At 36.6% G+C, this 24,549-nt stretch overlaps 2 protein-coding genes across 2 annotated transcripts in view; one reads left to right on the forward strand and one right to left on the reverse strand.

Moving 5' to 3' along the window:
• Nts (neurotensin) overlaps nucleotides 1–18,967 on the reverse strand; it is a 31,307-nt gene extending 12,340 nt beyond the window's left edge. Inside the window, exon 1 of the mRNA XM_076553846.1 lies at nucleotides 18,949–18,967. The gene's annotated coding sequence lies outside the window, so the exon portion shown is untranslated. The remainder of the gene's footprint in view (nucleotides 1–18,948) is intronic.
• Nucleotides 18,968–19,785: 818 nt separating this feature from the next.
• The window catches only part of Rassf9 (Ras association domain family member 9), a 33,865-nt gene continuing 29,101 nt past the window's right edge, over nucleotides 19,786–24,549 (forward strand). The window contains exon 1 of the mRNA XM_042263329.2: nucleotides 19,786–19,971. Within this exon, the coding sequence (XP_042119263.2) occupies nucleotides 19,925–19,971 (47 nt within the window). The 5' untranslated portion in view covers nucleotides 19,786–19,924. The remainder of the gene's footprint in view (nucleotides 19,972–24,549) is intronic.

A 24,549-nucleotide genomic window follows, 5' to 3' on the forward strand; every position in this document is an offset into this window, starting at 1 on the left:
ACACTCGTGCACATACACACATACATACGTACAAACACCTTCACACACACTCACATACATACACACATATACATATGCATACACATACACACATTCACAAACACATTCATACACACAACTCATACACCAGGCACACACACACACACACACACACACACACACACACACACACACACACAAATTGACCCAAATGATACCTTTCACACAGAGTTTTAGGCATCTTTCTAGAGACATAGGTGAACAATTTTTATTCTAAAACAGTTTTACCTGGAACACTGCTTCACGGAGTGATAAGCAGCTTGTGCTCATACGGATCAGTCTTTGTGACACTCTTCCTGTGTTGGATTTCTAGCTTGAGGTCACAGTTGTCGACAGGGTCCCCAGAGATAGCAAGGTCTCTACAGGGGATGACTTCTACTTTTGGCCAGTCATTTGTTGCACATATATTAGCCAGTTTATCAAAACAGCCAACAGAGACAGCTAAATCATTAATAACTACAAAGCAGTGATGTGCTAACTTGTCTAATTTGGAGAAGAAAGAGCCTGAACCCACTTGGTGGACAGTGGCCCTGCAGGTCCACACCAGCTCCCTCTGCACCTACGGAGACTCCCTCCATAGTCACTGAACCCACTGTAGGCTTACTCTACTGACATTCACACCTGCATCTGATATTCCATCTCTACCAGCTGCAACCTGCTGTCTTCCTCCGATTGTTCGGTATCCCCCTTGAGATATCATTGCTCATTTCCAAAAGACTTTCTTTCATGGACTGATTCAATCACACCTTCCCATGTTAGAAATCTGAGGTATTCTCCTTGTCCTTGGCTTTCCCTCGGTTCTCCTAAAACTTTTGCTATTGATGAAGAACTGAATACTTTGGATGGAAAGGGCTGTATTTTTTTTTTTTTATTTCTTTAGGTTTGTGTCCCTGAGCCTAACTAAAACACTAACTTTTAGATGCTTCTCATGACTTCTCCATATCAAATTTGTCATTCATGCCCTTAAGTTATTTTTCATCTTTCTTTTTTTAAATGAGCCTTTAGATTTACTTAGCTTTCTCAACCTTTCCCAGTCATCCTATCCCTCCATGAGTAGGAATATCAACTTGGAAAAAAGTCACTGAGGGAGATCATCCTGGAGCCATGTGTCTTTATCAGCTCAATGTTCAGATAAATTGTGGCTTTAGTTTTATTTCTCTAAATGCATCCAGGTCTGGAGCTGTGGCTGTGATTCATCTGAACAAACAATATGCCTGATGCCTGTAAGCCCAATTGATCTTTTTCTGTACAATTAGAGACCATTTTCATGACATAAACACAGATGTGTGTGTGCACACACCCACACTTATGTACACTATCTTATACACTAAATGTGTATTGCACAGACTTTAGAGATTTAGGTAAATGGAAAGCAAATGGTCAATTTCCCACTGTAAGCATAAGCATGCTTTGCCCATAATCTCTACAATTTTCCTTATCATTTTTGATGGTTCTTCCAATTTCTGTTGCTATTTCCATATAGATAACTAACTGGGAATAGTTGATAATTGGTTTCTATAATCAAAGCATTTTTACAGCTAAAGCTCTAATTATTACCCTTGGGTTGTTTGTGATTAATATCTTATGACTTAACACATCGAACAGGGCTGTTCCACATTGTGATATTACAGATTTCATTTACTAACTTCTTTCTCATGTTTAGGAAAATAGAGCCCTGTAGTGCCATTACCTCAATATGTGATGCTCAGGTTGAGGGTCCTCATATGGCTTCTTTCTGTAAAACCCATTTCTAAGTGAGACACTAAAGAAAAAAAATCCTTCAGCAAACATCTTCATGTTTTTTCTTACTGTGATACATTAATGCAGTTATCTAGAGGAAGAGATAAGTTTTACCTGAAATCAAATCTCACTTTTTATGTTATGAAGTTTGTGGTTATTTCCACAGCATCTGTAATGTGCTACACTGAGGCTCATTTTAGTTACTGTTTATGAATGGGTTATTCAGTTTTTCATAAGTGTAACTTTTCCCGCTTTTCACTTGTTGTCATGTTTCTGGGATCAAAGGCAGTGATCTACATAGGTATGGTGGACAAGCAATTCACCAACGAACTGCAACTCCAGGCCTCAATAAAACACCTCTTTTTTGCTCTTTTCCTGAAGATACAACTTACGTATTTGATACATGACAGCTTATATTAATTAATTATTGTCCCTTTTATTTGTTTCCCATTTGCATAACTTGTCCATGTGATCCTGATGTGAGCCCTGGCTTTAAATTCTCTCTTGTCCCTCATGGTCTTAAAATTTATATCTCTGATGACTGTAAATTGAATGTACAGTCATACCCATAGCAGCTATGCTTGGTGTAGCTGGAAAGTTTCCCTGGTCCTGCCTGGTCTGCAGCTGTTCAGACCCCACTAAACACACAGAGGCTTATATTAATTATGAACTGTGTGGCCATTAGCACAGGCTTATTATTGACTAGCTCTTACACCTAAATTAAGCCATAATTCTTTTTTCTTTTTTTGTTTTTTCAAGACAGGGTTTCTCTGTGTAGCTTTGCGCCTTTCCTGGATCCCTCTCTGTAGACCAGGCTGGCCTTGAACTCACAAAGATCCACCTGCCTCTGCCTCCTGAGTGCTGGGATTAAAGGCATTGTGCCACCACCACGCGGCCCATAATTCCTATCTATGTTTAGCCACATGGCTTGGTATCTTTTCTCAGTTCTGCCTTGTCATCTTGCTTCCTCTGTGTCTGGCTGGTGACTCCTGACTCAGCCTTCCTCTTCCCAGAATTCTCCTTGTCTGCTTGTCCCACCTATACTTCCTGCCTGGCTACCAGCCAAAACATCGTTTTAATTATCAACCATTCAGAGCAAATATTCACAGGATAGAGAACCACATCCCACAGCAGCTTGAACTTTCACTGGGTCAGCATCCTGTCCACAGTAAACCTTTAGATCCCAAACTACTTACTAACTATAGCCTCCTCCTCTTTTGTTTTATTTTACTTATTCAAATTATGATTTGTTGAGGTGCATATAATCAAAATGTAGGGATGCTATCATCTTTGGGTTTTTTTATATCTTCCATCTCCAAATAATTCTGAGCTAACAAAAGCTCATGGGAGAACAAGTCTGACATTAAATTATGTACCATATCCAAATGCTTTGTCTTCTTTTATTATCATCATCCAGCTTCAGCTCAAAGCCTCTCTCCTGAGTTGCAACCATGGCCACCCAAGAATTCCTTTCTGATTCACCCATGATCTCTTCCAATGAAGATATTGCACAAGGTACAGAGTTGGTTTGTAAAATGTAACCCTATTCTTGTCCTTCTCTACATCAAAGAATGCAAAGGCTTTTATTTGTAGTTAGAGAACAGTCTTGACTTCCGTCTGTAGTGTCAGAGTGGGCCCTTATCTCTTTTTTGGTCACCAAATCATATCATCCCCCTCTTCTGTGCCTAAATTTCAACCCTATTAATCTTCTTGCTCTTTTGAAAACATACCTAATGTTTTCATAAAAATAAAATTAATATTAAGATTAGAATAGTATGTAACAAATACTCCCTGATGACTATTTGAATAGAGAAAATATATCCCTCACTGTTTGACATTAGCTACAATTATGGGACTGACTTTGACCAATGGGATGCTAGCAAGCGGAAGGAAAACTGATATGTCTTTGACACATCAGGCTTGTTTACTTATTTCTCTGTCATTGCCTAAAGAATAACTTTTATTCAATAAACCCAACATCAAAAGAAACATATGACTAAAGCCATCCCACCTGACATAAACCTTGCAATACAAATCAGAGTCTTCTGTGCTCAAGCTAGATTTACATGAATTAATTCATAGTCATGGGAACTGGATTCACTGCTTAGTTTTAAATAATTATGCTTTTGCAGCAATAGCTGACTAACAATGCATCAATTTCTAAACCCACTCCATTGGGGACCAATTCAATCACTTGCACTTTTAATTTATCTATTTATTTTGCCACTTGCTTATAAAAGTAAAGACCTGGTTTATCTTGTTTCCTTCAATTACCCAAACATGAAATGCTTCTCCATAGAAGGCATTGTGTAAATATTGATAATGAAATGCATTAATGAAATTCCAAATAGCCCTACTAATTGCATAACTGCATTCTTTTCCTCACCTCTCAAAAAGAACATTTTATTCTCCAATCTACAAAGGGTGACTCTCGTAAAAGAAATCTTTTGAGATGACTCTTAGCTACAGGAAAAGGTAGAAAAGAACTTCCTTTCAATGAGTCTTGAGTATTGTTTTTAAATTGCAGGTGACATTTTGTAAGTTGCCATTGAGAATTGAGTGGGTGGAAGTAATACTAACAGCACCTGAAAAATCCCCCCCAATTTGATGAGTCATTTTGTACAGAGTGACTCTGCAGCATAAAGTTGTCAGAGACAGAAGCAAGAGTGAAGCTAGAAACAGCCATTACAACCAACATCAGAGGACTAAGAACCCATATATGAATCTAAAATTCACTTATTAAAAAATATCTATGAGAGATATGTTGTCAGGTTACTTTGACTTCACATAAACTAGGAAAGTTTTTTTTTAACAAATCTCATAGAATGATACTTAACACAACATAAAGATTTTTAAAAATAAAAAGATAATATTTGCCTTAAGTGTGGCTAAGTATTCTTATTAGAGTACTAGTAAGAATGAAAATTGTTTCATTGCCAAAGACAGATAATCTTTCTTACACCAATAATACAGTGTTCAAGCCAGAGATATTATGTATGAATGTATTACAGAATATATTATTCCTTGCCGGGCGGTGGTGGCGCACGCCTTTAATCCCAGCACTCGGGAGGCAGAGGCAGGTGGATCTCTGTGAGTTCGAGGCCAGCCTGGGCTACCAAGTGAGTCCCAGGAGAGGCGCAAAGCTACACAGAGAAACCCTGTCTCGAAAAACCAAAAAAAAAAAAAAAAAAAAAAAAAAAAAAAAAAAAAAAAAAAAAAGAATATATTATTCCAATAAAGGATAAGTTAGTGTTTTAACTTGAAAATACATTCAGTAAAACAATAAGATGTTTAGGTTTTTAGATCCCTTGCCATTACATTAACCATGCTTTGTTTCCTCTGTACATGTCATAGATCTTAAGTGCATAGACCCTTTACATCAGAATTCTTAGAAGGCAAACTTAAATGGTCTTTGTAGGGATTGCATAGCTTTAACTGGGTGCAAAGTTAGCAGGTTAAAACAGAGGAGCTGAAGAGAGTGGACTTGGGGTCTAACCTGAGGGGTAGTAGTAGAAAAAGAGCATTTCTCACTCTGTACTCTAGGTGGAGGCACCAGTATATAAGAGTGGCTGTGACAGCTGGGAACTCTTGCTAAGAGTAGACACTATTTGAACATCACCATGAGTCACTGACTTAGTGAACACTAGACCTGGAAAAAGTTAGATGGAGCTGGTCTTGGACTTTTATTTTTCACAGACAGAAATGCAGGATAGATATTATTAGATATCTTTCGATGTTTTAACAATGTTTGTTTTGATGGCACTTACCTAATCTCACACCAAACCCTAATGGTAGGTTATCATGGAACATCAGTGGAACTATTTTGAAAAATTGACTTACTCTGAGGGTTTCTCACTTGTTAGTCTTGTATCCTTGTAAGTTGCAGCTCATGCAAAAGATATTAGTCATGCGTTTTGTAAAAGGACTTTCCTTTTGGACAACTGTGTTTTATGCCCTTGTTGTAACTTGACTCCTGCTTTTGGTGCATTCAATTCTGTTGCCATATTCCTGCAAACCCATATCTGTTAGTCTCTATATTATAGACTCTCTACTCAGTTAATCTTTTCTTACATTATTTAATACCATCATCCTTTTAATCTTTGTCTTGTCTGGCTCTGATGTCAAGTGGAAATGGACATAAGTGTGATACATACTGAAGTGCTTAAGAGATTCAAGCAAGCAGCCTGTCTCATTTAAGACTTACGAGACGTATTCGCACTTGGTTAGATTTTTTTCTCCCCCATGGGAAAAACTTATGAGAATATTGAGGATAACCCTCATACATTTTAGTGATCATCTTTCAGTGTTGTTATCATATGAGAACTCCCTCATATTCTGATAAAAGTAACTGAGATACTGCTTCAATAAGGATTTCCTTGATTTTAGATGCATTACAATGTGATGGCTGCATAACCTTCAGTGATTTCAGTTTTTCAATAATGTCCCCCTATAATATAGAATTTTAAACTTAATTAAATACAATTCTGCCAAATAAATGAAGACTATAGTACTTTATGAGTTATTTTTCTGTGAGATCTATATTAATATTCTTTTTAATGGCTATTAATGCACTTCTTTTTTATTTTCTGCTAAATTTTGCTAAATATTTATCAATTTTATTTATTCTTTAAAAAATAATATTTAGTATTTATTTTTCCCACTAACTTTCTATTGCATTAACTGTAATTCTTTTTTTTTTTTTTTTTTTTTGGTTTTTTTCAAGACAGGGTTTCTCTGTGTAGCTTTGTGCCTTTTCCTGGAACTCACTTGGTAGTCCATGCTGGCCTCGAACTCACAATGATCCACCTGGCTCTACCTCCCGAGTGCTGGGATTAAAGGCGTGCGCCACCACCGCCCGGCTTAACTGTAATTCTTAACGCTGTTATTTCTTTCTTTCTTGATATTTTGCTTTAAACTACTGTTCGCTCTCTAGTTTCTATAGGTAACCCTTAGAACTTTAATTCTGGGAGTTTTCTTTTTTTCTAAAATAAGCATCGTATCTATGAGTATCTAACAGACCATGATTATAGCAGTTTTCAGTCAATTTTTTCATTTCTTTATCATTCAGATACTTTTCATCAAAAACAATTCAGTTATTGTAATATGAAATTGAAAATATTCATTAGAAATGATTCTGTGAAATTCAAAAATATGTGTAAATTAAGCAACATGCCATTAAAATCAATGGACGAAAAAAGAAATCAAAAGAAAAATTAGAGACATGGAGTTAAAATTTTTAAATTAACACACAGAAACTTAGGCAGAGATAATAATCAGTCCTAAGAACAAAGACCAATATACTGTTTCAAAGGACATAAAAACATCAACTCAACATTACACCAGAAAATGTTGCAAAATAAAAGAGAAAGAGTAGCCTAAATGTTAATACAATGAAGAAAAAAAAAGAACAGAAAAAACAAGATATTAGAAAAACAACTACGATCAAAGAAAACAACTCCAAAGATGATTAAAAAAAATAGTTTGTAGAGTTATGTATCAACAAATCAGATAATCTAGAAGAAATAAGCAAATCCCTACATATATATTACCTTAGAAGAAGAGATCATGAAATGTAGAACAGGTACTCAGACCAATAATGGGTAGTAAGAATGAATCAATAAAAAAAAAAGTTCCCATTAAAGAAAATTCCAGAGCTTGGTGGCTGCAGTGAAGAATTCTAAAAATACTTAAGGAAGAAATTGAGGCAAAAGAAATATTTCTAAACTCAGTTTATGAGACCAGCATTGCCCTGATAACAAGTCTCCACAAGGACACTTACAGATAACAAAGAAAGTTAAAGGCCAGTATTCCTGTAGGGACAGATTGAAATGAACCAACCAAACCAAACAATCCATTGTAAAAGAGATTTATTCTTGGAATGCCAACATGGCATGAATTCTCCTGTGTAGAGCAACTACAACTGGGGTTAGTTATACTGCCCCCCTTAACAGCCGTACCATTATTACACCACAGTGCATGTCTTGCCCAGCCGGTTCACATTATAGTTCATAGAGTTCACAGCTGTGGTAGGGCTCCCACGTCTTTACCCCCAGCAGCTTGTAAAGTAATGTCTAGCACCATGATAGACACCAGCATGGAAGGATGTAGTAACCCATTTTCATCTTAATTTTATTACTTCTTGAATTAAAGATATATGGTGTCTACAAGAGTATGGAATTATTAGCTGATCTTGGAAAATAACTAAGGGGGGTGGTAAGAGCCTCTGTTCTTTTTGAGACCTCTGAGACTTCTCTGACCAAAGCCTCCTATACAGATGTCTTACATTAGACACTGGAGTGTTTGATTTATGACTTCATTGTGAAAGTATGTTTGCACCCAGGAATGGCTTATTCTGGAGGCAGATTTTGACACTGTGCAAATGACAAATACAGTGTTGTAGGCATGAAAAATTCAAAAGGTGTTCTTTCTTTTCAATTTTGTTTTGTTTTGGAGGGAAGGTGGCATGGGCAGAGGGCAGAAGCAAGGGGATGGGGAGACACGTGTGATTAGGATGATTAGGATGGATGATGTGAAATCCAAAGAGAATCAATAAAAATTGAAGAAGGAAAACAAATAAAAATTCAAGTTGTTGATTCATGAAAGCATCCACCAAGGTTTCAAAGGAAAGACTGAGAGACCAGGTAGTATATAATGGGATTGTATTTCCTATAAACAGCCATTAAAGGACCATTAGAGAAGTTGAAGGAATAAACCCTAACTGCAGTGAAAATTCCAGCATGTTATAAATGTGAACAACTTGGTGTCCCTGCAAGGAAAACTGTAACTAATAAGATTAGCTGACCCATGAGAATGGTCCTGAAGGATACAGCTAGTAAGTCCATAGAGGTGATATTGCTCAAACCCTTTCCAGCTCACATTATACTACTCTGTGTCCTAGAAGTGGGATATGAAAACAGAGTACTTAATGTTAGCTCTATTGCATTTCAGTCTCATTTTGACCCAATCCTCTTATTCCTTTGGAAAAGGGAATGTGCACCCTGAGCCACTATATACTCATGGTATGTAAACTCATTTCCTCCTAACCTTTAAAGACCAACCTACATTAAGTTTGTTGTGAGTCTCTGAGGAAATAGTGAGCTTGAGCATTTGATTAATCCTTGAAGACAAGATTTAGGACTCCCTGGACAGACTGAATGCTTGGTGTATTCAGTGTAAGATGGACATGAAACTTTGAAGACCAGAAACCTAGTACAGTACTTTGGATACAGAGTGTTCCACAAGGCCCATATGTGGAAGGCTTGCTCACAATTCTGTGGCACTATTAGAAGATGGTAGAATATTTACAAAATGGACCTAATTAATGGCCATAAGTTCATGGTCATGCCTAATCTCATCTAATCTCAGAACCTAAGCAGAGTCAAAGCTGGTTAGTATTTGGATGGGAGCAAGTGGGACTTGAGAGAAGAAGGTTGGGTCATATATGTATTTTCATTAAAAAGGACACTTACAGCCTCCTTATGTTCTCACCATTCTCCCTGGAAACAATGAAGAAAGCAGCTTCCTCTTACACACACACACACACACACACACACACACACACACTCACACACACACACACACAGCACCTGTCATGATATACTGTATCCAAAGCAAGAGAGACAAGCAGCCATGGGTTAGTTACATCCTCTTAAACCATAATAAAGTTTTTCCTTTATTAAGCTGATCTATTTAAGTATATTTTTTTCACATGCTTAGAAGCTAAGATAGTTATTATGAAGAACTCAGGTAGACATTGTGACAAGTTTCAGTTTCACATCAAGTGAAACTGCATTTACAACATGACAGCACTTCTCCAGAGGGTCCTTTACATATGACAGCAGTTCTCACGCTTCCTAATGTTGTGACCCTTTAATACCATTCCTCATGCTGTGGCAACCCCCAACCATAAAATTATTCTGTTGCTACTTCAGAACTGTATTGTTTATTATTATTATTATTATTACTATTATTATTAGTTTATTCGAGACAGGGTTTCTCTGTGTAGCTTTGGCGCCTTTCCTAGAACTCACTCTGTAGCCCAAGCTGGCCTCAAACTCACAAAGATCCACCTACCTCTGCCTCCTGAGTGCTGGGTTTAAAGGCATGCGCCACCACCGCCCAGCCAGAACTGTAATTTTGCTAACTGCTATGAATTGTAATGTAAATATATGATAGGTAGGATCTCTGATATGTAACTCCTGTGTAAAAGTCATTCAACTGCTCATGGGGGGTCATGATCCACACTTTGAGAAGAGAACTCCTGAACTATGACTTTGAGCACAAGATAGAAACTGCAGTCTTCTTAGCCTAATGGTGAAAATGATACACTATTTCTAGCTACATAGCTATGTATCTATGTATCTATCATCTATCTCCCTACCTACCAATCATCTATCTATCTATCTATCTATCATTTATTTGTCTATCATCTATCTATCTATCTATCTATCTATCTATCTATCTATCTATCTATCTATCATCTATCTATTTACCTGTCTATTTTGGTTTCTACTCATGAACAAGGTACCCAGCCTAACTTACTTTGATCCATTAGAAATGTCACTGTGAACTACTCTGTACTCAAAAACAGGGCAATCAACTTAACCAATTGTATGTAGGAACATGCAAGAATCAGTATTTTCTCTTAATGACCAAACATGAAGCAACTTTATTCATTACAGTAATCTTGTTTTCACATCTGAGACCATTATTTTAGATTCTAATTTTTACAACTCTTAGGTGCAATCAAACTTTGCTTCTACATTGAAATCTAACCCACTGGATCCTTTGTGCAATACAGTCCTACTGCTGTAAATAGAAATCTATCACTGACCTTATGAAATAAGTTTAATATCAAGAAACCTAGTATGTCTTCTTTACTCCCCTCATTATCTACAAAGAGCAGGCTCCACCACTACCAGGTGAAGTTGGAGAATTTTTTAACCTATCCTAGTTTCGTTGTTTAATAGGTTTAGTCTCAAAAAGTAGATATTCAAATTTATAATTGTAGTCACTGCTGTCCCAATCTCAGAAACCTACAACTACACAAAACTTGATGCTCATGTCATAAGATCACACATTGTATCATTAATCTGCACTCATAAAGGTGTATACCCTACCTGTCAAGCTTTCCAGAATGTATCCTTATTTATACCCCTAAAGGGTTGGGTTTTGTTGTTGTTGTTGTTGTTGTTTTTGTTGTTGTTTTGTTTTTTGATTTTTCCATTGAGCCATAGTAATAAAAGTACAAAGTTTGGTTTGGCTTACGGTTGGATTTAAATAACATTAAAAACTCTGGTATCCTATTGATCTGGTAGGCAGTTTTACTTAGTGAAAAATTGATGATATTGAAGCTCAGAGGGAAGGTATGGACTTGGGAGTCTGCACTTTTAGGAGGATTCTAGATTTAGATTTTAACTACTTATTTTTAATTCCAGAAGACAAAGGAATCGAAGATAACTCACCTTTTTTGGGTAATAAAAGTAATATATTGCTCCACTAGAGAATGCAGTTTCAAGGTTATTGGTGTCTGATGAGCATATTATTTGGGCCCATCGTAAGAAAGACATATGCAGGGTGGCTAAACCACCCAAAATTTATATTCTTACCATTTTGGAAGCTAGTAATTCCTAACAATAGTACCTAAAATTCCAGTTTCTCATCATGACTTTATAGGGATTATATATATTATAGGGATATTGCTATTTTGTATTCCTACTATACAAACTTGCATCTGAATCTTAAGTGGTGAGAGAAGTTGGGCATCTCTTTCTCTTTCAGTGGAGACAGGAACCTTATCTGCTTGAAGGCCCATTCCTGTGATTCCTTTAACCTTATTTATTTAATTAATGGCCCTGTCTCCAAAAATCATATTGAGGATTAAATTTTCACTATATGACTTTAGATTGAGGCACAATCTAGTCCATAATAATTATTGTTAGGGCTTTGGTATACATAAGACTAGTATGTTTCTGCAGCACAAGGGAAAAAAATTGCACAGTGTTGACTTGAGACCACATGCATAGAATGCACTTTATAAAACTGTTTCCAACTTCCTCTGTGAGAGCGAAGTATCAATTAATGAACAAAAATTCAGCAGTGGGCTATAGGTGATATATTATATAGTTGATAACATGTATACAATAGCACTCCTCAGTTACATGACTTTCCTCCATCCTCAAAAGATTTCTTTCCCTTCTAATTATCACAAATATATTTTACTGAGAGAGCTCAATTCAAGGAATGGTCTTTTATGTAAACCCTCCTCGCCTCATTTGACTCACAATTTTGTCAGCTAGCATTATGCCTTTTCTTCTTTGAATAGGAGACTTTAACCTAGGGCTTTCATAATATAGATGGATGATAAGCATTTATTTTGTCAGAGAGCAAATCAGTTTCACGGCTTTTTGTCTGCTAAACATGAGGCAAATATAACTGGAAAGGAACAATCATCACAAACCAAATTATGATTCTGGTTGCATTGTTTTAGTACTAGTATGTTAGCCACTTATGACATTTGCTCCAATCATTACTATTAAAACCATTAGCATTTTCCTCACATTTCTTCATATTCAAGCATATCCTACTTTATATTCCAACTTACATAATGCTTCTCAAAAAAAAAGAGATATAAGGCTTTAGTTTTAAGTTAATATTTGATGGGTTTAAAATCGACAGGTGGTAATCTCCTGTAAAAAGCTTTCAAATGCTCTGAATTGAAAATAAATTCGAATCCTTTTTCTAATCTACAGATAGCAGTGACTGGCATTCTGATTTTCTTCCTCAATCTGATGCAATACCCTGCTATCAATTCTCTGCAACAAACCTCAGCCATCATGGACCAGGTAAAGAAGCAGTGTACCAGGTATGGTAGTGTGTATATGAATCCCAGAACTCATAGGCTAAGGCAGGAAGATTGTGCGTTCTAGGGCAGCAAGTTTGAGGCCATCCTGGATTATGATATTGAGTCTCTGGGCAATAGATACTGAATTTACCTCTATCAAACAGAACACAGGGCCTAGCTTGTAAGTCAGTGGTACAGCACTTGCCTAACCTTTGTAAGACCCAAATTTTGATCCCTAACACAGCAAAGGAAAAAAAAAAAGGCCCACGAAATAATATCTGAAAACTTATGGAATCTTATTTCTTTCACTATCTATCCCTTATTCATCCAGAAATGAGTTGTGAATCTTAAAATGTGTCTAATGCATTAGAATTTGAATACTTTTCTATTAATAAGTATGTCACATCTCTCTACAAAACATTATTTATTTTACAAAAATAGTTTTAGTGCCTCATAATTTCCTGATGTTTTGCTTTGAAATGAATATTTCAAGAGACTAGTGCCCCAAATCTAAATTTATGAGAAAATTTTTTCTTTTTTTAAAATTTTTAAAATCATTTTACATACCAACCACAGATCCCCCTCTCATTCCTCCTCCCACTCCCCCTTTTTTGCTCCCCCCCATACCCACCCCTCCTCCCCTCCTCCCCTCCTCCAAAAGGATAAGTTTTCCCATGAGGGAACATTTAAGCCTGGTACATTCAGTTGAGTCAGGACCAAGGCCCTCTCCCCTCATCAAGGGTGAGCAATGTATCCAACCATAGGTAATGGGATCCAGAAAGCTGACTCATGCACCAGGGATAGATCCTACTACCAGAGGGCCCTCAAACTGACCCAGCTACACAACTGTCTTCCATACGCAGAGAGTCTAGTCCAGTCCCATGCAGGTTCCACAGCTATCGGTCTAAAGTTCATGAGTTCCTATGAGCTTGGTTCAGTTGTGTCTGTAGATTTTTCCATCATGATCTTGATCTCCCTTGCTCATATAATCCCTCTTCCTTCTCTTCAACTGGACTCCTGGAGCTTATAAATTAATTTATTCCCTTCTAGATTCAGAATTCATGGAAGGAACATGAATCCTTATATGGATAAATCCTATTTCTTTTTCCGTCTACAGACTTTAGCCCTATCTATCTATCTATCTATCTATCTATCTATCTATCTATCTATCTATCTATCTACCTACCTACCTACCTACCTACATATCTGTTTATTTATTTTTGTATGTCAGTTGACTTCAAGATAGATCTGACACACCTGTTTAACCTATATAATCTGTTTTGGTTATGTTCTGTGCAGGTCAATCAGTTAAACAAGTGCTCTAATTGCTAGGTCCCATAGTCTTCATTTATACAGTAAAAACTAGACACAGAGTATCTACATTTCTTAGACAAATTCTAAATTCACCTTTAATTCTATTTTTTTCTTTGTTTTAAGTCATAATCCAGGTAATCAATGGGTAACTTTTAATTCAAATCATACAATAATATTATGATAGCTTTGTCTTCTTTGATGACCAACCTTGGACAAAATAAGGTATCAAAAAAATAGGTACCTTGTATAATGAACAGAATAATATTATAATATTATTTACTGTGAATAAATGTATTTTTGAGGCATTTACATATACACATGCCTTTGAAATTTTTTATTGAAGTACCAGGTTTCCTAGCTTTCAAAACTTTCCCTGAGTTTGAGCAATGTGTAGTAGCAGCCAGGCTTAGATAGATTTGTCACTTTATCTCGTTAAAGTTAATAACAGCTGTGGCTACTTAGTGAAAACATTTGGCCTTTTATTTAGGTCACAAGTATCTGGTCAACACCCAGCCAGTCAGCTATTCAAACACCGGGTTTAATTAATTAAAAGCTATTTTTAAAGGAAACACCCATTGAAGCTGGATGACTAATTACATACCCCAGCTATATAAGTCCTACAAAGCTTAGGAGTGTCTTTCTAGTCTTTTATGGAGAATCAAAAGAACATGGCCACCGTAAGGTCTTTTAACTGAAATGGACACTCTCAGCTTCTGCTCTTTGCCCACAGCATTCCAGATTGTTGCTTCTTCCTTGGTGAAAACCTCTCCTGAAACTTATACCGCATTTAAATGGTTTTTGTGGGCAAAGCCACATCCATTCTGGGTTTCAGACACACTTTCTGTAACCATGGGCAACATTAACACAAGCAAGTATTGCAGATGACAGATATTTACTGGGAAACAGCCACAGCGATCATGTACAGACTCTAGACTTCAGCTGAGCTACTTACTGTCCACAAATCTGGGTGGATTCTTATACATTCTTTCATAGACAGTGCTGTTTCGTCCCCTGCCACTTTATCTGCTACATCCCAATTGCCTGAAGATCCACACACTGATTTTTAGGACACCCATCTGACAGCCTCTAATTATTTTTGATCTTTTCTCTCTTGTCCAAACAAAAGGTTACACATTTTATTATTTTTTTCCTCTTAATTGAAAATAGTATTTTCAGGAAGTCAGATACACGAATGGATTTTAACAAATTATCTAGTGTGTTATTTCTTCATAGATTACCATGTAAGTGGTGTCAAATTGGCTCACAGTCACTTGTGTGTAATCCCAGACTTAGAACTTCAGGTCTGCTGTTCTTTTTAACACAGGCCCCAGGGAAAACTGGCTCATACCAACACAGATGCTTCTGATAAAAAATACCAGTAAGCCAATTTAATTGTTAAAATGTGAAGAGGAAATGACTAGTATGGAGATTATAAAACATCTACGTAAAATATTTTTTAAAGAAAAAGCACCCCTTAAACTTTCATTTCATAAGGGACTTACAAAACATTATTATTCCTTTCTTCATTTTCCAGAGCAGGAAACCTAGGCTCTGACTAGTTACCAATTACATACAGTCACTAAAAGGAAACATCAGAGCTGTAACACAGAGTTCAGTGTAGTTAGAACATAGGAACTTTAATTTTTATGCCACTCAGTGAAATCATGCATTCTATAGTTAAGAAAACTCAGTAATAGCAACCCACAATACCAAGCTACAGAGCTGATTCTGTAAGAGTTTAAAAAGATTTCAGCTGATAATGAGCATAATAGTATTTCATGCTTAATTATTATGCATATTTAAGGTATGTAACAGATGAGGAATATGTATGTAAAGTATTTGTTATAATGAAAAGAATTAGTAAATATACCATTTTTACATGATAAGAAAATAATGACATCATTTGTACTAGTGGAAGATTTTTGGAAGCAGATGTATTTTCCTATGGCAAGAGCAATTATTAAGCAAAAGGAATTTAATGCTTGGTTGACATGGCCTGCACGTTGTACATTAGCTCTCTGGAGTCGATCACCTTATATATTTGCTGCTTTGGATTCTTTGCCTTGCATCTCCCAAATCCCTCCCTGTCTCCTGACACTGGTACAGAGAGAAGTATTTTCAAAAGATTAGCTTTCTAATGTGCTAGAGGAGGAAGATAATTGAGGTGTTGATATAAATGGCTCAGAATATGTGCCAAGGCTCTACACTCCATTGTGTGCATGCAAAGAGCAGTTCAAATTGTCTTGAAATTTACTTGTCAGTGAGGGAATGGGACTTCATAATATCAATAGAGCTTAAAAATGCACTGTACCAACAATTGGCAAATATATTTCTTATTTGTAGCCTACAAAAGTAGGGCTTTTCTGTCAGAGTGTTTTAACACTTTTCACCTTTCGGTACCAACTAAATCACAGATTAAATAATATTCATTTATTAGGGGAAATATTCATTTTGTCATTTTCAAGTTCAGTGCCATCTACATAGATTTTCATATGCCAATATAAACATGAGGGTCAGATATTAGTTACTTCCATATGAGTGTGGACAAGTACCCATCGTAACAACTTCTGAGACTGAAGATTGATTTAGGTTCATGGTTCAGAGAAAGTTCAGTTCATTCTAGTGGAGTGGAAGGCAAAGCATCAGGAACACAGATGGTGCAGGTTCACATCACGGCCAGGGACCCAGGAGCAGAACACACGTGGAAATGAGGGGTGGATATAACCTTTAAAGGCTTCCTCTAGTGACTTATCTTTACCAGAAAAACCCACCTTCTAAAGATTCTAAAGCAGGTTCCAATCATAACACCGGAAATATGTACTTTCTATTCGGGCTCAACTTTGTGCTCACAGAAAGAAAGGACATACTAGCCACCACCTACCATTAAAATTATTTGGATTGCTTCTGAACAAAAATAGTTTACAGTTTATCTATTTTGCTTTAAAATTTAGCATCATTTTCATCCTACTCAACAACTAGTATAAGAATGCCTTGTTCCAGACACTCAGATAATCTCAATAAACTCAATAATATGAATAATTACATACTGTTAGACAATCATTCTATTATATCATTGGAAGGACAAGGAGTCATTTTCTGCCTCATTTTCAATTTTGGGATAATTATAAGGAAAATAAAGTATTTATGTTACAACCACCTGTCAATTTTTCATATACATTATTTGATTTACTTTGCAAAATGAATGGCAGTGAGCATTAGCCTTTTTCAGAAACATTACGTTGTTGGGAAAACTTTTGATAATAAATTTTATTTCAATGTTGAATATTTTGAAGGTTATTCTTGTACAAAACTAAGTTAATTCGTAAAATTACACATCCATTTATACTATTTATATGGAATATGATTCTCCAACCATTGTATTAGCAGAGAAGAGCATTAGAATTTTAAAAATCAGACAAATGCATCAGATAATATAAAGCATAGTTTTGTTACTATCTTTTAGGATTAGGATTAGGGTTGTTGCTTTCTTATTTTTCTATTTAAGTACTAGAGTCCATGTTTTGTATTTATTTCAGCTTTTAATAACTAGGGGATGGTAATATTTGGGCTTTTCCCCAGCTTTATTGACATATAATTGACAAATAAAAACACATTTGTTTAATGTATACAAACCTCTTTGTGTTTAACTCTTACACATGAAAGCGTTGGTCAGGAAGAGTATTAATAGGCTGTTTTATTGACAAATAATAACATGTTAAAGGCAACTCATTTGTGGTAACTTGAAAGTAGCATAAAGGTTATGCTAATAAAGGTGTAATGCTGTTTCCTCTTCCTCCATGAAAAGTCTTTATTAAAAATATAATGTACATACATATTTCTACAAATAATGTCAGTAAAGGTAGGGGACCACAATTTTGAGATCTACAGAGACAACAGCAAATGCAAAATTCTCTGCAAATTGACAAAATTATTATATTATATGTAAACCGCATAGCTGTAGAAATGCAATTTAGAATAACTTAGAGAAAGTATGTAAACTTTACTAATGACTCAAATCACTTTATGTGTTAGCAAAGGAAGGAAACAGAAATATACCTCAGATTATGTGTGTTTTTATTACAATAAAAAGGCACATATATATAGTGAAAAGTGCACATGTATGCTCATGTATTTATATAGAGAGGTAAATAAAAAAAACAATTGGCACCTTTATTATTGTAAAAATATTTTTCTAGCATTTAAAGATGATTATATATTCTAAAACAGTTCTTCTAGGACTATAAAAAGTAATTAAATTATAACACTGTCTTGTATAATTTTTAAATTTATAATGGTTCGGGGCCATATGCATAACATAAGAATATGAAGAAAAATACAATTTTAATTGACATAAACATATACATAATATGTAGATAAGTTATGACTACGTAATGAAAAATGGCTTTTCTGAGCCCTGTGAAAGTTGGGACAAAGCCGTGTGTATAAAAAATAAAAGGACTCCTTTGCAATCCTGTCTTCTTTGCTAGGGCTGGGGAACTGGCAGGACTTCCATAGAAAACTTAGGCCATCTGTGGGCTTTGCTGGGACTCAAAGCATCATCAGCCTGAACCGGGAGTGCTAAAGCCCAGAGTCCATTGCTTTCTCCTCCCTCTCTCTTCACACACACCCACCCCACCCCACCACCACCACCACCACACAAGCCTGTGATTAGGAGCTGAGTTGTGCTTGGGGGAGTGATTGTTGGTGGGGAGTTGGGAGTGAATATCTATAAGAAAGGCCCGCCAGGGTAACTAAATCCTCCAGCGCCTTTCATTTCGCCTGCATAGCTTTTCCTCCTGCATTCCTGAGCTGCCCACTCACTCTTATAAGCCCAGGTCATGGGTTCGAGTCTGGGGGGGAGAGAGAGAGAGAGAGAGAGAGAGAGAGAGAGAGAGAGAGAGAGAGAGAGAGAGAGAGATTGACCATAGTCTCCGTAATTTTTTTTTTTAACTTTTTAGTTCCATAACCCCCTTCTACTGTTGTATAGTTAAAGGCGGTGGCAAACAGCTCACTTTTTCTATGACACTCTCAAGGTCCCCCGAGGCACAGTAAGTGATCTCACAGACTGATGGATGTCAGCACTCCCAGGGGTCAGCCAGAGACCCAGAAGGAGTCCTTTGCACGGCAGGCAGTAATTGCTAGCTTCGCAGCCTTTGTGGAAGATCAAGTTTTAGAGTGTGCGCGGGATGGGGGGTGGGGGTGGGGGTGACGCGGGGGTGGGCAGAGGTGAGGAAAGTTCTTAACATGGAGAACTAGGGAACTTGATTTCCTAGTAGCTGCACACCTCAATTGGCTTAACCACACATGCATTCAGGGCGGGGGAGGGTTTTTTATTTTGCGTGTAGGGAGTCGGTAGGGAAGGCATTCTTGGCCCTCATTCCTGTTTGCCAGGATCGGATTACTTTTCACAGACTGGAGCTGGCTGGCAGGAGGGGCGGGGTGGGGGAGGGGGTTAGTTTAAAATCTTTTATGTGTGTACACCTTGTGTGGTTGGGTGTGGAAAGCAGGAAAGGGGGGGGGGGGTTTCCAAGTCGAGTGAAATTCCCATTCCATGGCTATTACCATGCCTGTGTAGTTGGCAGGTTTTAGAGGTTAGGTAGTCAGCAAATAGCTACAGAATACAATAGCGTTCCCCCTCCCCTCCCTGCCTCCTTCTACTCTGCCTCTTCCTCTCTCCCTCTCCTCTCTCTGGCTTTTCTGCTTCCAAACAAACACCTTCTTCCCAGGCTGAAGTTCCTTAGGCTGGTCTCCCTAGGAGCAGCAGCTACAACAATCCCGCAGTTCAAAGTTAAGCAGCAAATTGCACAACTTCCAGCAGCTCTCTCAGCCGGCTGCTAATGAGCTGAAAGCCAGGAACATCTGAGGAGGTGAAGAGGAAGCCTCCCGCCGGCCGGCCTCCTCTCACCAGAGGGACCCAGGCACCCCTCCCCAGGCCCAGATCACTTGGAGATAAGGACTGTGTTACTTGCTTGCCTCCCTGGACAGACCATGGCTCCCTTTGGAAGAAACTTGCTAAAGACGCGACATAAGAACAGGTAAAAAAACAAACAAACAAAAAGTGTGTGTGTGTGTGTGTGTGTGTGTGTGTGTGTGTGTGTGTGTGTGTGTGTGTGTGTTGGACTCAGTTTCCTAAATGTGAAAGTATGTTTCTTTGCACTTCGGTTCTGATGAAAACTTTTGAAAGCACAAAGCCCTGTGGTGGTAGGTCTAGAATGAAGACCCAGCTCTTCAGAATATAGGTTCTATATTGATGATGGAATGGGATCATGGGAAATCATGACTGATTTTTAACTCTCTTTTTCCTTTTTCACAATCTGAGTTCACTACGGACAGCAACATTTTCTCTTTAACTTGTCTTGAACTTTGAGGGAGAGAATAACAAGATACGTTTTGATTAAACACGGGTGTAGAATAGTCACCTCTTGAAAAAGCTTAAGACTTTGGTACACATTTAAGTAGACTTTCTAGCCACTTGTTAGGTGGGAAAAAGTACAATACTTTACTTTTGATTTAGTCTGGAAACAACGTAATGGTTTTCCTGAGAGTGGGGCATTCCCAAAAATCTGTAAAGTTCCCAAGAGCAAACATTCCCATGGGGAACTTTTTATGAACTATGTCTTTGAGAACTTTAGGTGGCGTAGGCATTCAAAGAGGAATCAAGCAGCTCAGTGCTTCAGATCTCCATTATTGCCACTTTACCTTGACTTAATACATCAAACCTGCATTAACTGTGGTTTAAGTACTAGTACTTAAACCATAGATTGGGGGGATTACATTTGGGATAATGGGATAATATCCATATTTATATTTCAGTACCATTAACTATTTTACTCATACCTTAAATACTACATTTTCGTGCAAACAACACAAGGATAATTTTAGACGGGCTTTAAATATTTTAATATATTTGTTTTGGCATAGGGACTTTCCATCCACTCTCCTCTCCATTATGCCTGTTTGTGCTTGTCATAATTTGCTTAGTGTAAATTTAAACGGGTACAATTACAAGGTAGGAAATGATATAATTATTTTAAAGTGTCTGCGTGATAATATAGTGATACAACTTTAAAGTAATTCTTCATACTTTGTTTTTTATGCAAGTATCTCCTTCGAATATTCTGTTTTTAACCCATTCTAATTATATCAATGATTTCCTTGACTAAATTTCTTCAACAAATTTTAAAAAAGCTATAATAAGTACTGTAAAGCCTTCTCAACCACTTTTAGGTGATAATAACTTGATACTGTATGATAAATGTGGTATTTGTGAATTAAGTATGTTTCATTAAATGTTAAGGTAAGATGGTTTCAGTATATTTTTAAATGCTAGTGGTACACATTAAAAGTAGATTTGTGTATTAATGGTGGCAAAGTATCTAAAAATACTCCAGAAATTCCACCCCAGCTGGCCATCCCCAATTCTGTTGTTTCAAAGGGAATTTTTCTAGCACAATATTATAGTATTTTTGCAATTCTTAAGACACTCTGGGATTGTTTTAAAAGCATTTTGGAAAGGTTTAGTGTTTTAGCAAACAAGTTGTGCTTCTGGACAATCAAATCTTCTCTTTGGAATTGTTTGTTGTGAAGTTTTCTTTAAACCCATTCAAGAATTCCATCACTGGTGTGCCAAGTCACAGTGCTCCGAGCTTTTCACCCCTGTGTGGCCTTTATCAAAGTGCAGAGTCCATGTTCCTTGAGTCCTGCTTATCACTGCACCTTCTGCTCTACCCATCAAACTATCTGTCATTCAAGGTACCCATACAAACCACTTCAGCACACTATTTTTAAATGCAAAATGGTGATGAAGAGGAGGAATATCAGAAAAGCTGGAAGTTAACCAGCATTTCCAGTTTCTCTGAGAATATAGACAGGTGTTGCTAAGGGTCATGATTTATTATGACCTCAGTATGAGGGTGTGAGCAAAGCTGGTAATGAGGAGAATGTGTGTAAGCTACTCTAATGATTGATTGCTTCCTTTTGCTGATTTTTGCTTTTTAGCCTGAAGTAAGACACATGCACGCGCGCACACACACACACACACACATACACACATGCACACAGAGAGAGAGAGAGAGAGAGAGAGAGAGAGAGAGAGAGAGAGAGAGAGAACCACAGCAAAATTCAATGAAATAAAAGTATGAGTATATATGAGTGCTTGAAACTGAGAACTCAGTAAGTCATGTTGGGCCTTGAAATAGATTTAATATAATGTGGCAGTTTATATGAAGTCTTATTACTGGGTTTGTCTGTTCACCATCCCAAGATGAAACAGCAGATGAAAATTAGTTTCATGGTTAAGTTTATGCATTTCATTGACCAGTATCTATATGGTTTAAATAACCCCACTTCAAAAGCTAACAACAAATCTTTTCACTAAATGATGAGTCAGTGAGCTGTTTAGTAGAGAATGTGATTGATAATATTTTTCTGATAAGGACTAATGGATTAATTGCAACATATTCTATGAGACACATTTTGTGGATTTATGAATATATGTGTATACAATTTGTAAAACAAAAAGATGAATTTGAGTAGCACATTTGTGTGTCATATGATCTATAACATAATAAAGAGGTGAATTTAGCATGGTTGCATTTTTTCAACTGGAGGAAATACAGACTGATGAAAACATGGTTGGGGTTTGGGATTACAAAATTTTGACGAAGTTTACATATTAATTTTAATTGTTTGCGTGTCTTGTTACTTTTCTTCACTCTTGGAGTGGTGTTAAATCAACCAAGGCTGGCCAACATGAGATAGTCCTATAACTGTTCAGATTAAGTATATATTTGAGAGTTTAGACATAAACATAATGTAATGGGAGCTGCAAAAGATGAAGCATAATAACTTTTAGCTAACTAACTCTAGAGCTTGTGGAGGGTGGAGTCATATCTGTCTAGACATCATTATGTTTTCTTGCCTAGGAGAGTGCCTGGCATAGTGTAGACCTGTAATACAGTTGTTTGTTTAGTTTTCTGCACTAAGTTATAATTTCTCCTCAACCTAGAAAGACCGTCATTACTTTATTCCTTATTCGTCATATGATGTAAGCCAGAGTTGCATAAAACTCAATACTCAAGAGAAATTAATTGATATTGGATACAATCAAAACCATGAAGAGATAGCCAAATAATTTTATAGATTCAGACGCAAAGCTATTCCTATTCTACTAAATAATTTATCACAAATGGAATGAATCATTTCATTAAAACATTTGGCAAGTTTTCTTTAGAAAATTAAAAAAAAAAACTACATGGCCTCAAACATTTTGGGCTTTTAACTTTAAGCTTTCATGTAAATGAAAGAAAGCCTACCTAAAAATTTTAATGATTATAATTAGCATTAATCTGCTTAAATGTTCTAATTGTATGTTTAATTAGAAGAGTACCATTTTCAAAAGATCTCATGTTCCTAGGGAATGGATTGTTTATTGTGGTTCCAAAATAAGATAAACTGTGATAGAAACTTGGATATTGTTGCACATTTTGCTAATAAGACTTTTGTGTAAGGTGACTAAAAAAAAAATGATAGAAAATCTAGATTCTTTTGTTTCCCAACACACTATTCAGTTTCTTAAAGTGTATGCTAATAGTTGCTAGGCAACCATTTTTTTCTCATATAAAAGAAGTAAATAATGAAACTCTGATCCATTTGATATTCTTATCAACTTTCAGTGATTAAACTTAGTTTTTAAAATGTATTTAGCTATTTATAGAGACTACAGTTGTGACTGCAATAGTCTTTGTATTGGATTATACCGTAAACTCGATATTTTTTTTCACAAAGTAATATGACAAACTGGAAATTAAGAACATTTGTAAAAAATTAGTGAATTACTTACACTTCAAGGTTAAGCTGGGATGTCTAGTAACTGTTTTGTTTTTCTAAAAATGGCTCCACCATTGTAGAGCCACACCGGCCTTGAGCTTATGATCTTCTTGCCTCTGTTTCTTAAGTATTGAGGTAACAGGCATCTGCCAACCAACTTTGTATAAGACATGATTTCTTCATATCTTAATTAAAACATTCAATGAGATAGAATTGGTTGTAACATTCACCAAATTTTACTGGAAGCAGGAAATGACTGTAGTGCAGAAGAATCCCATGTACTCCTTCTAAATAAAGATTTACTGACTACAAACAGACAAAACACAGTTGTAAATATGTTTTTATCATTATTATTATTATTATTTTTTTTTTTTTTTTTTTGGTTTTTCAAGGCAGGGTTTCTCTGTGTAGCTTTGCGCTGGAACTTGCTTTGGAGACCAGGCCGGCCTCGAACTCACAGAGATCCGCCTGCCTCTGCCTCCCATGTGCTGGGATTAAAGGCGTGCGCCACCACCGCCCGGCCTTTTATTATTATTTTTAAGACCTGTTTGAATTTCTTAATTTCACTTGAGTTATTCCAGAATGCTTCTACTAAAAACAGGGAAGTGTATCAGTCTGTCCTAGGCTGTACAGACATTTGTTTTTTTTGTTTTTTTTTTTTATGTGAATCCTAAATGAAGTGGTCCCAGATAATGTACAGGTAATGAACATATTTGAATCAGTGCAGCTCTTCATTAACCTTTAAATAATTTCTTAAGGCGTTGGTGTTTGTTACTGTTGAATGT

Source organism: Peromyscus maniculatus, chromosome 18 (assembly GCF_049852395.1).
Source record: "Peromyscus maniculatus bairdii isolate BWxNUB_F1_BW_parent chromosome 18, HU_Pman_BW_mat_3.1, whole genome shotgun sequence".
Lineage (NCBI taxonomy): Eukaryota > Metazoa > Chordata > Mammalia > Rodentia > Cricetidae > Peromyscus > Peromyscus maniculatus.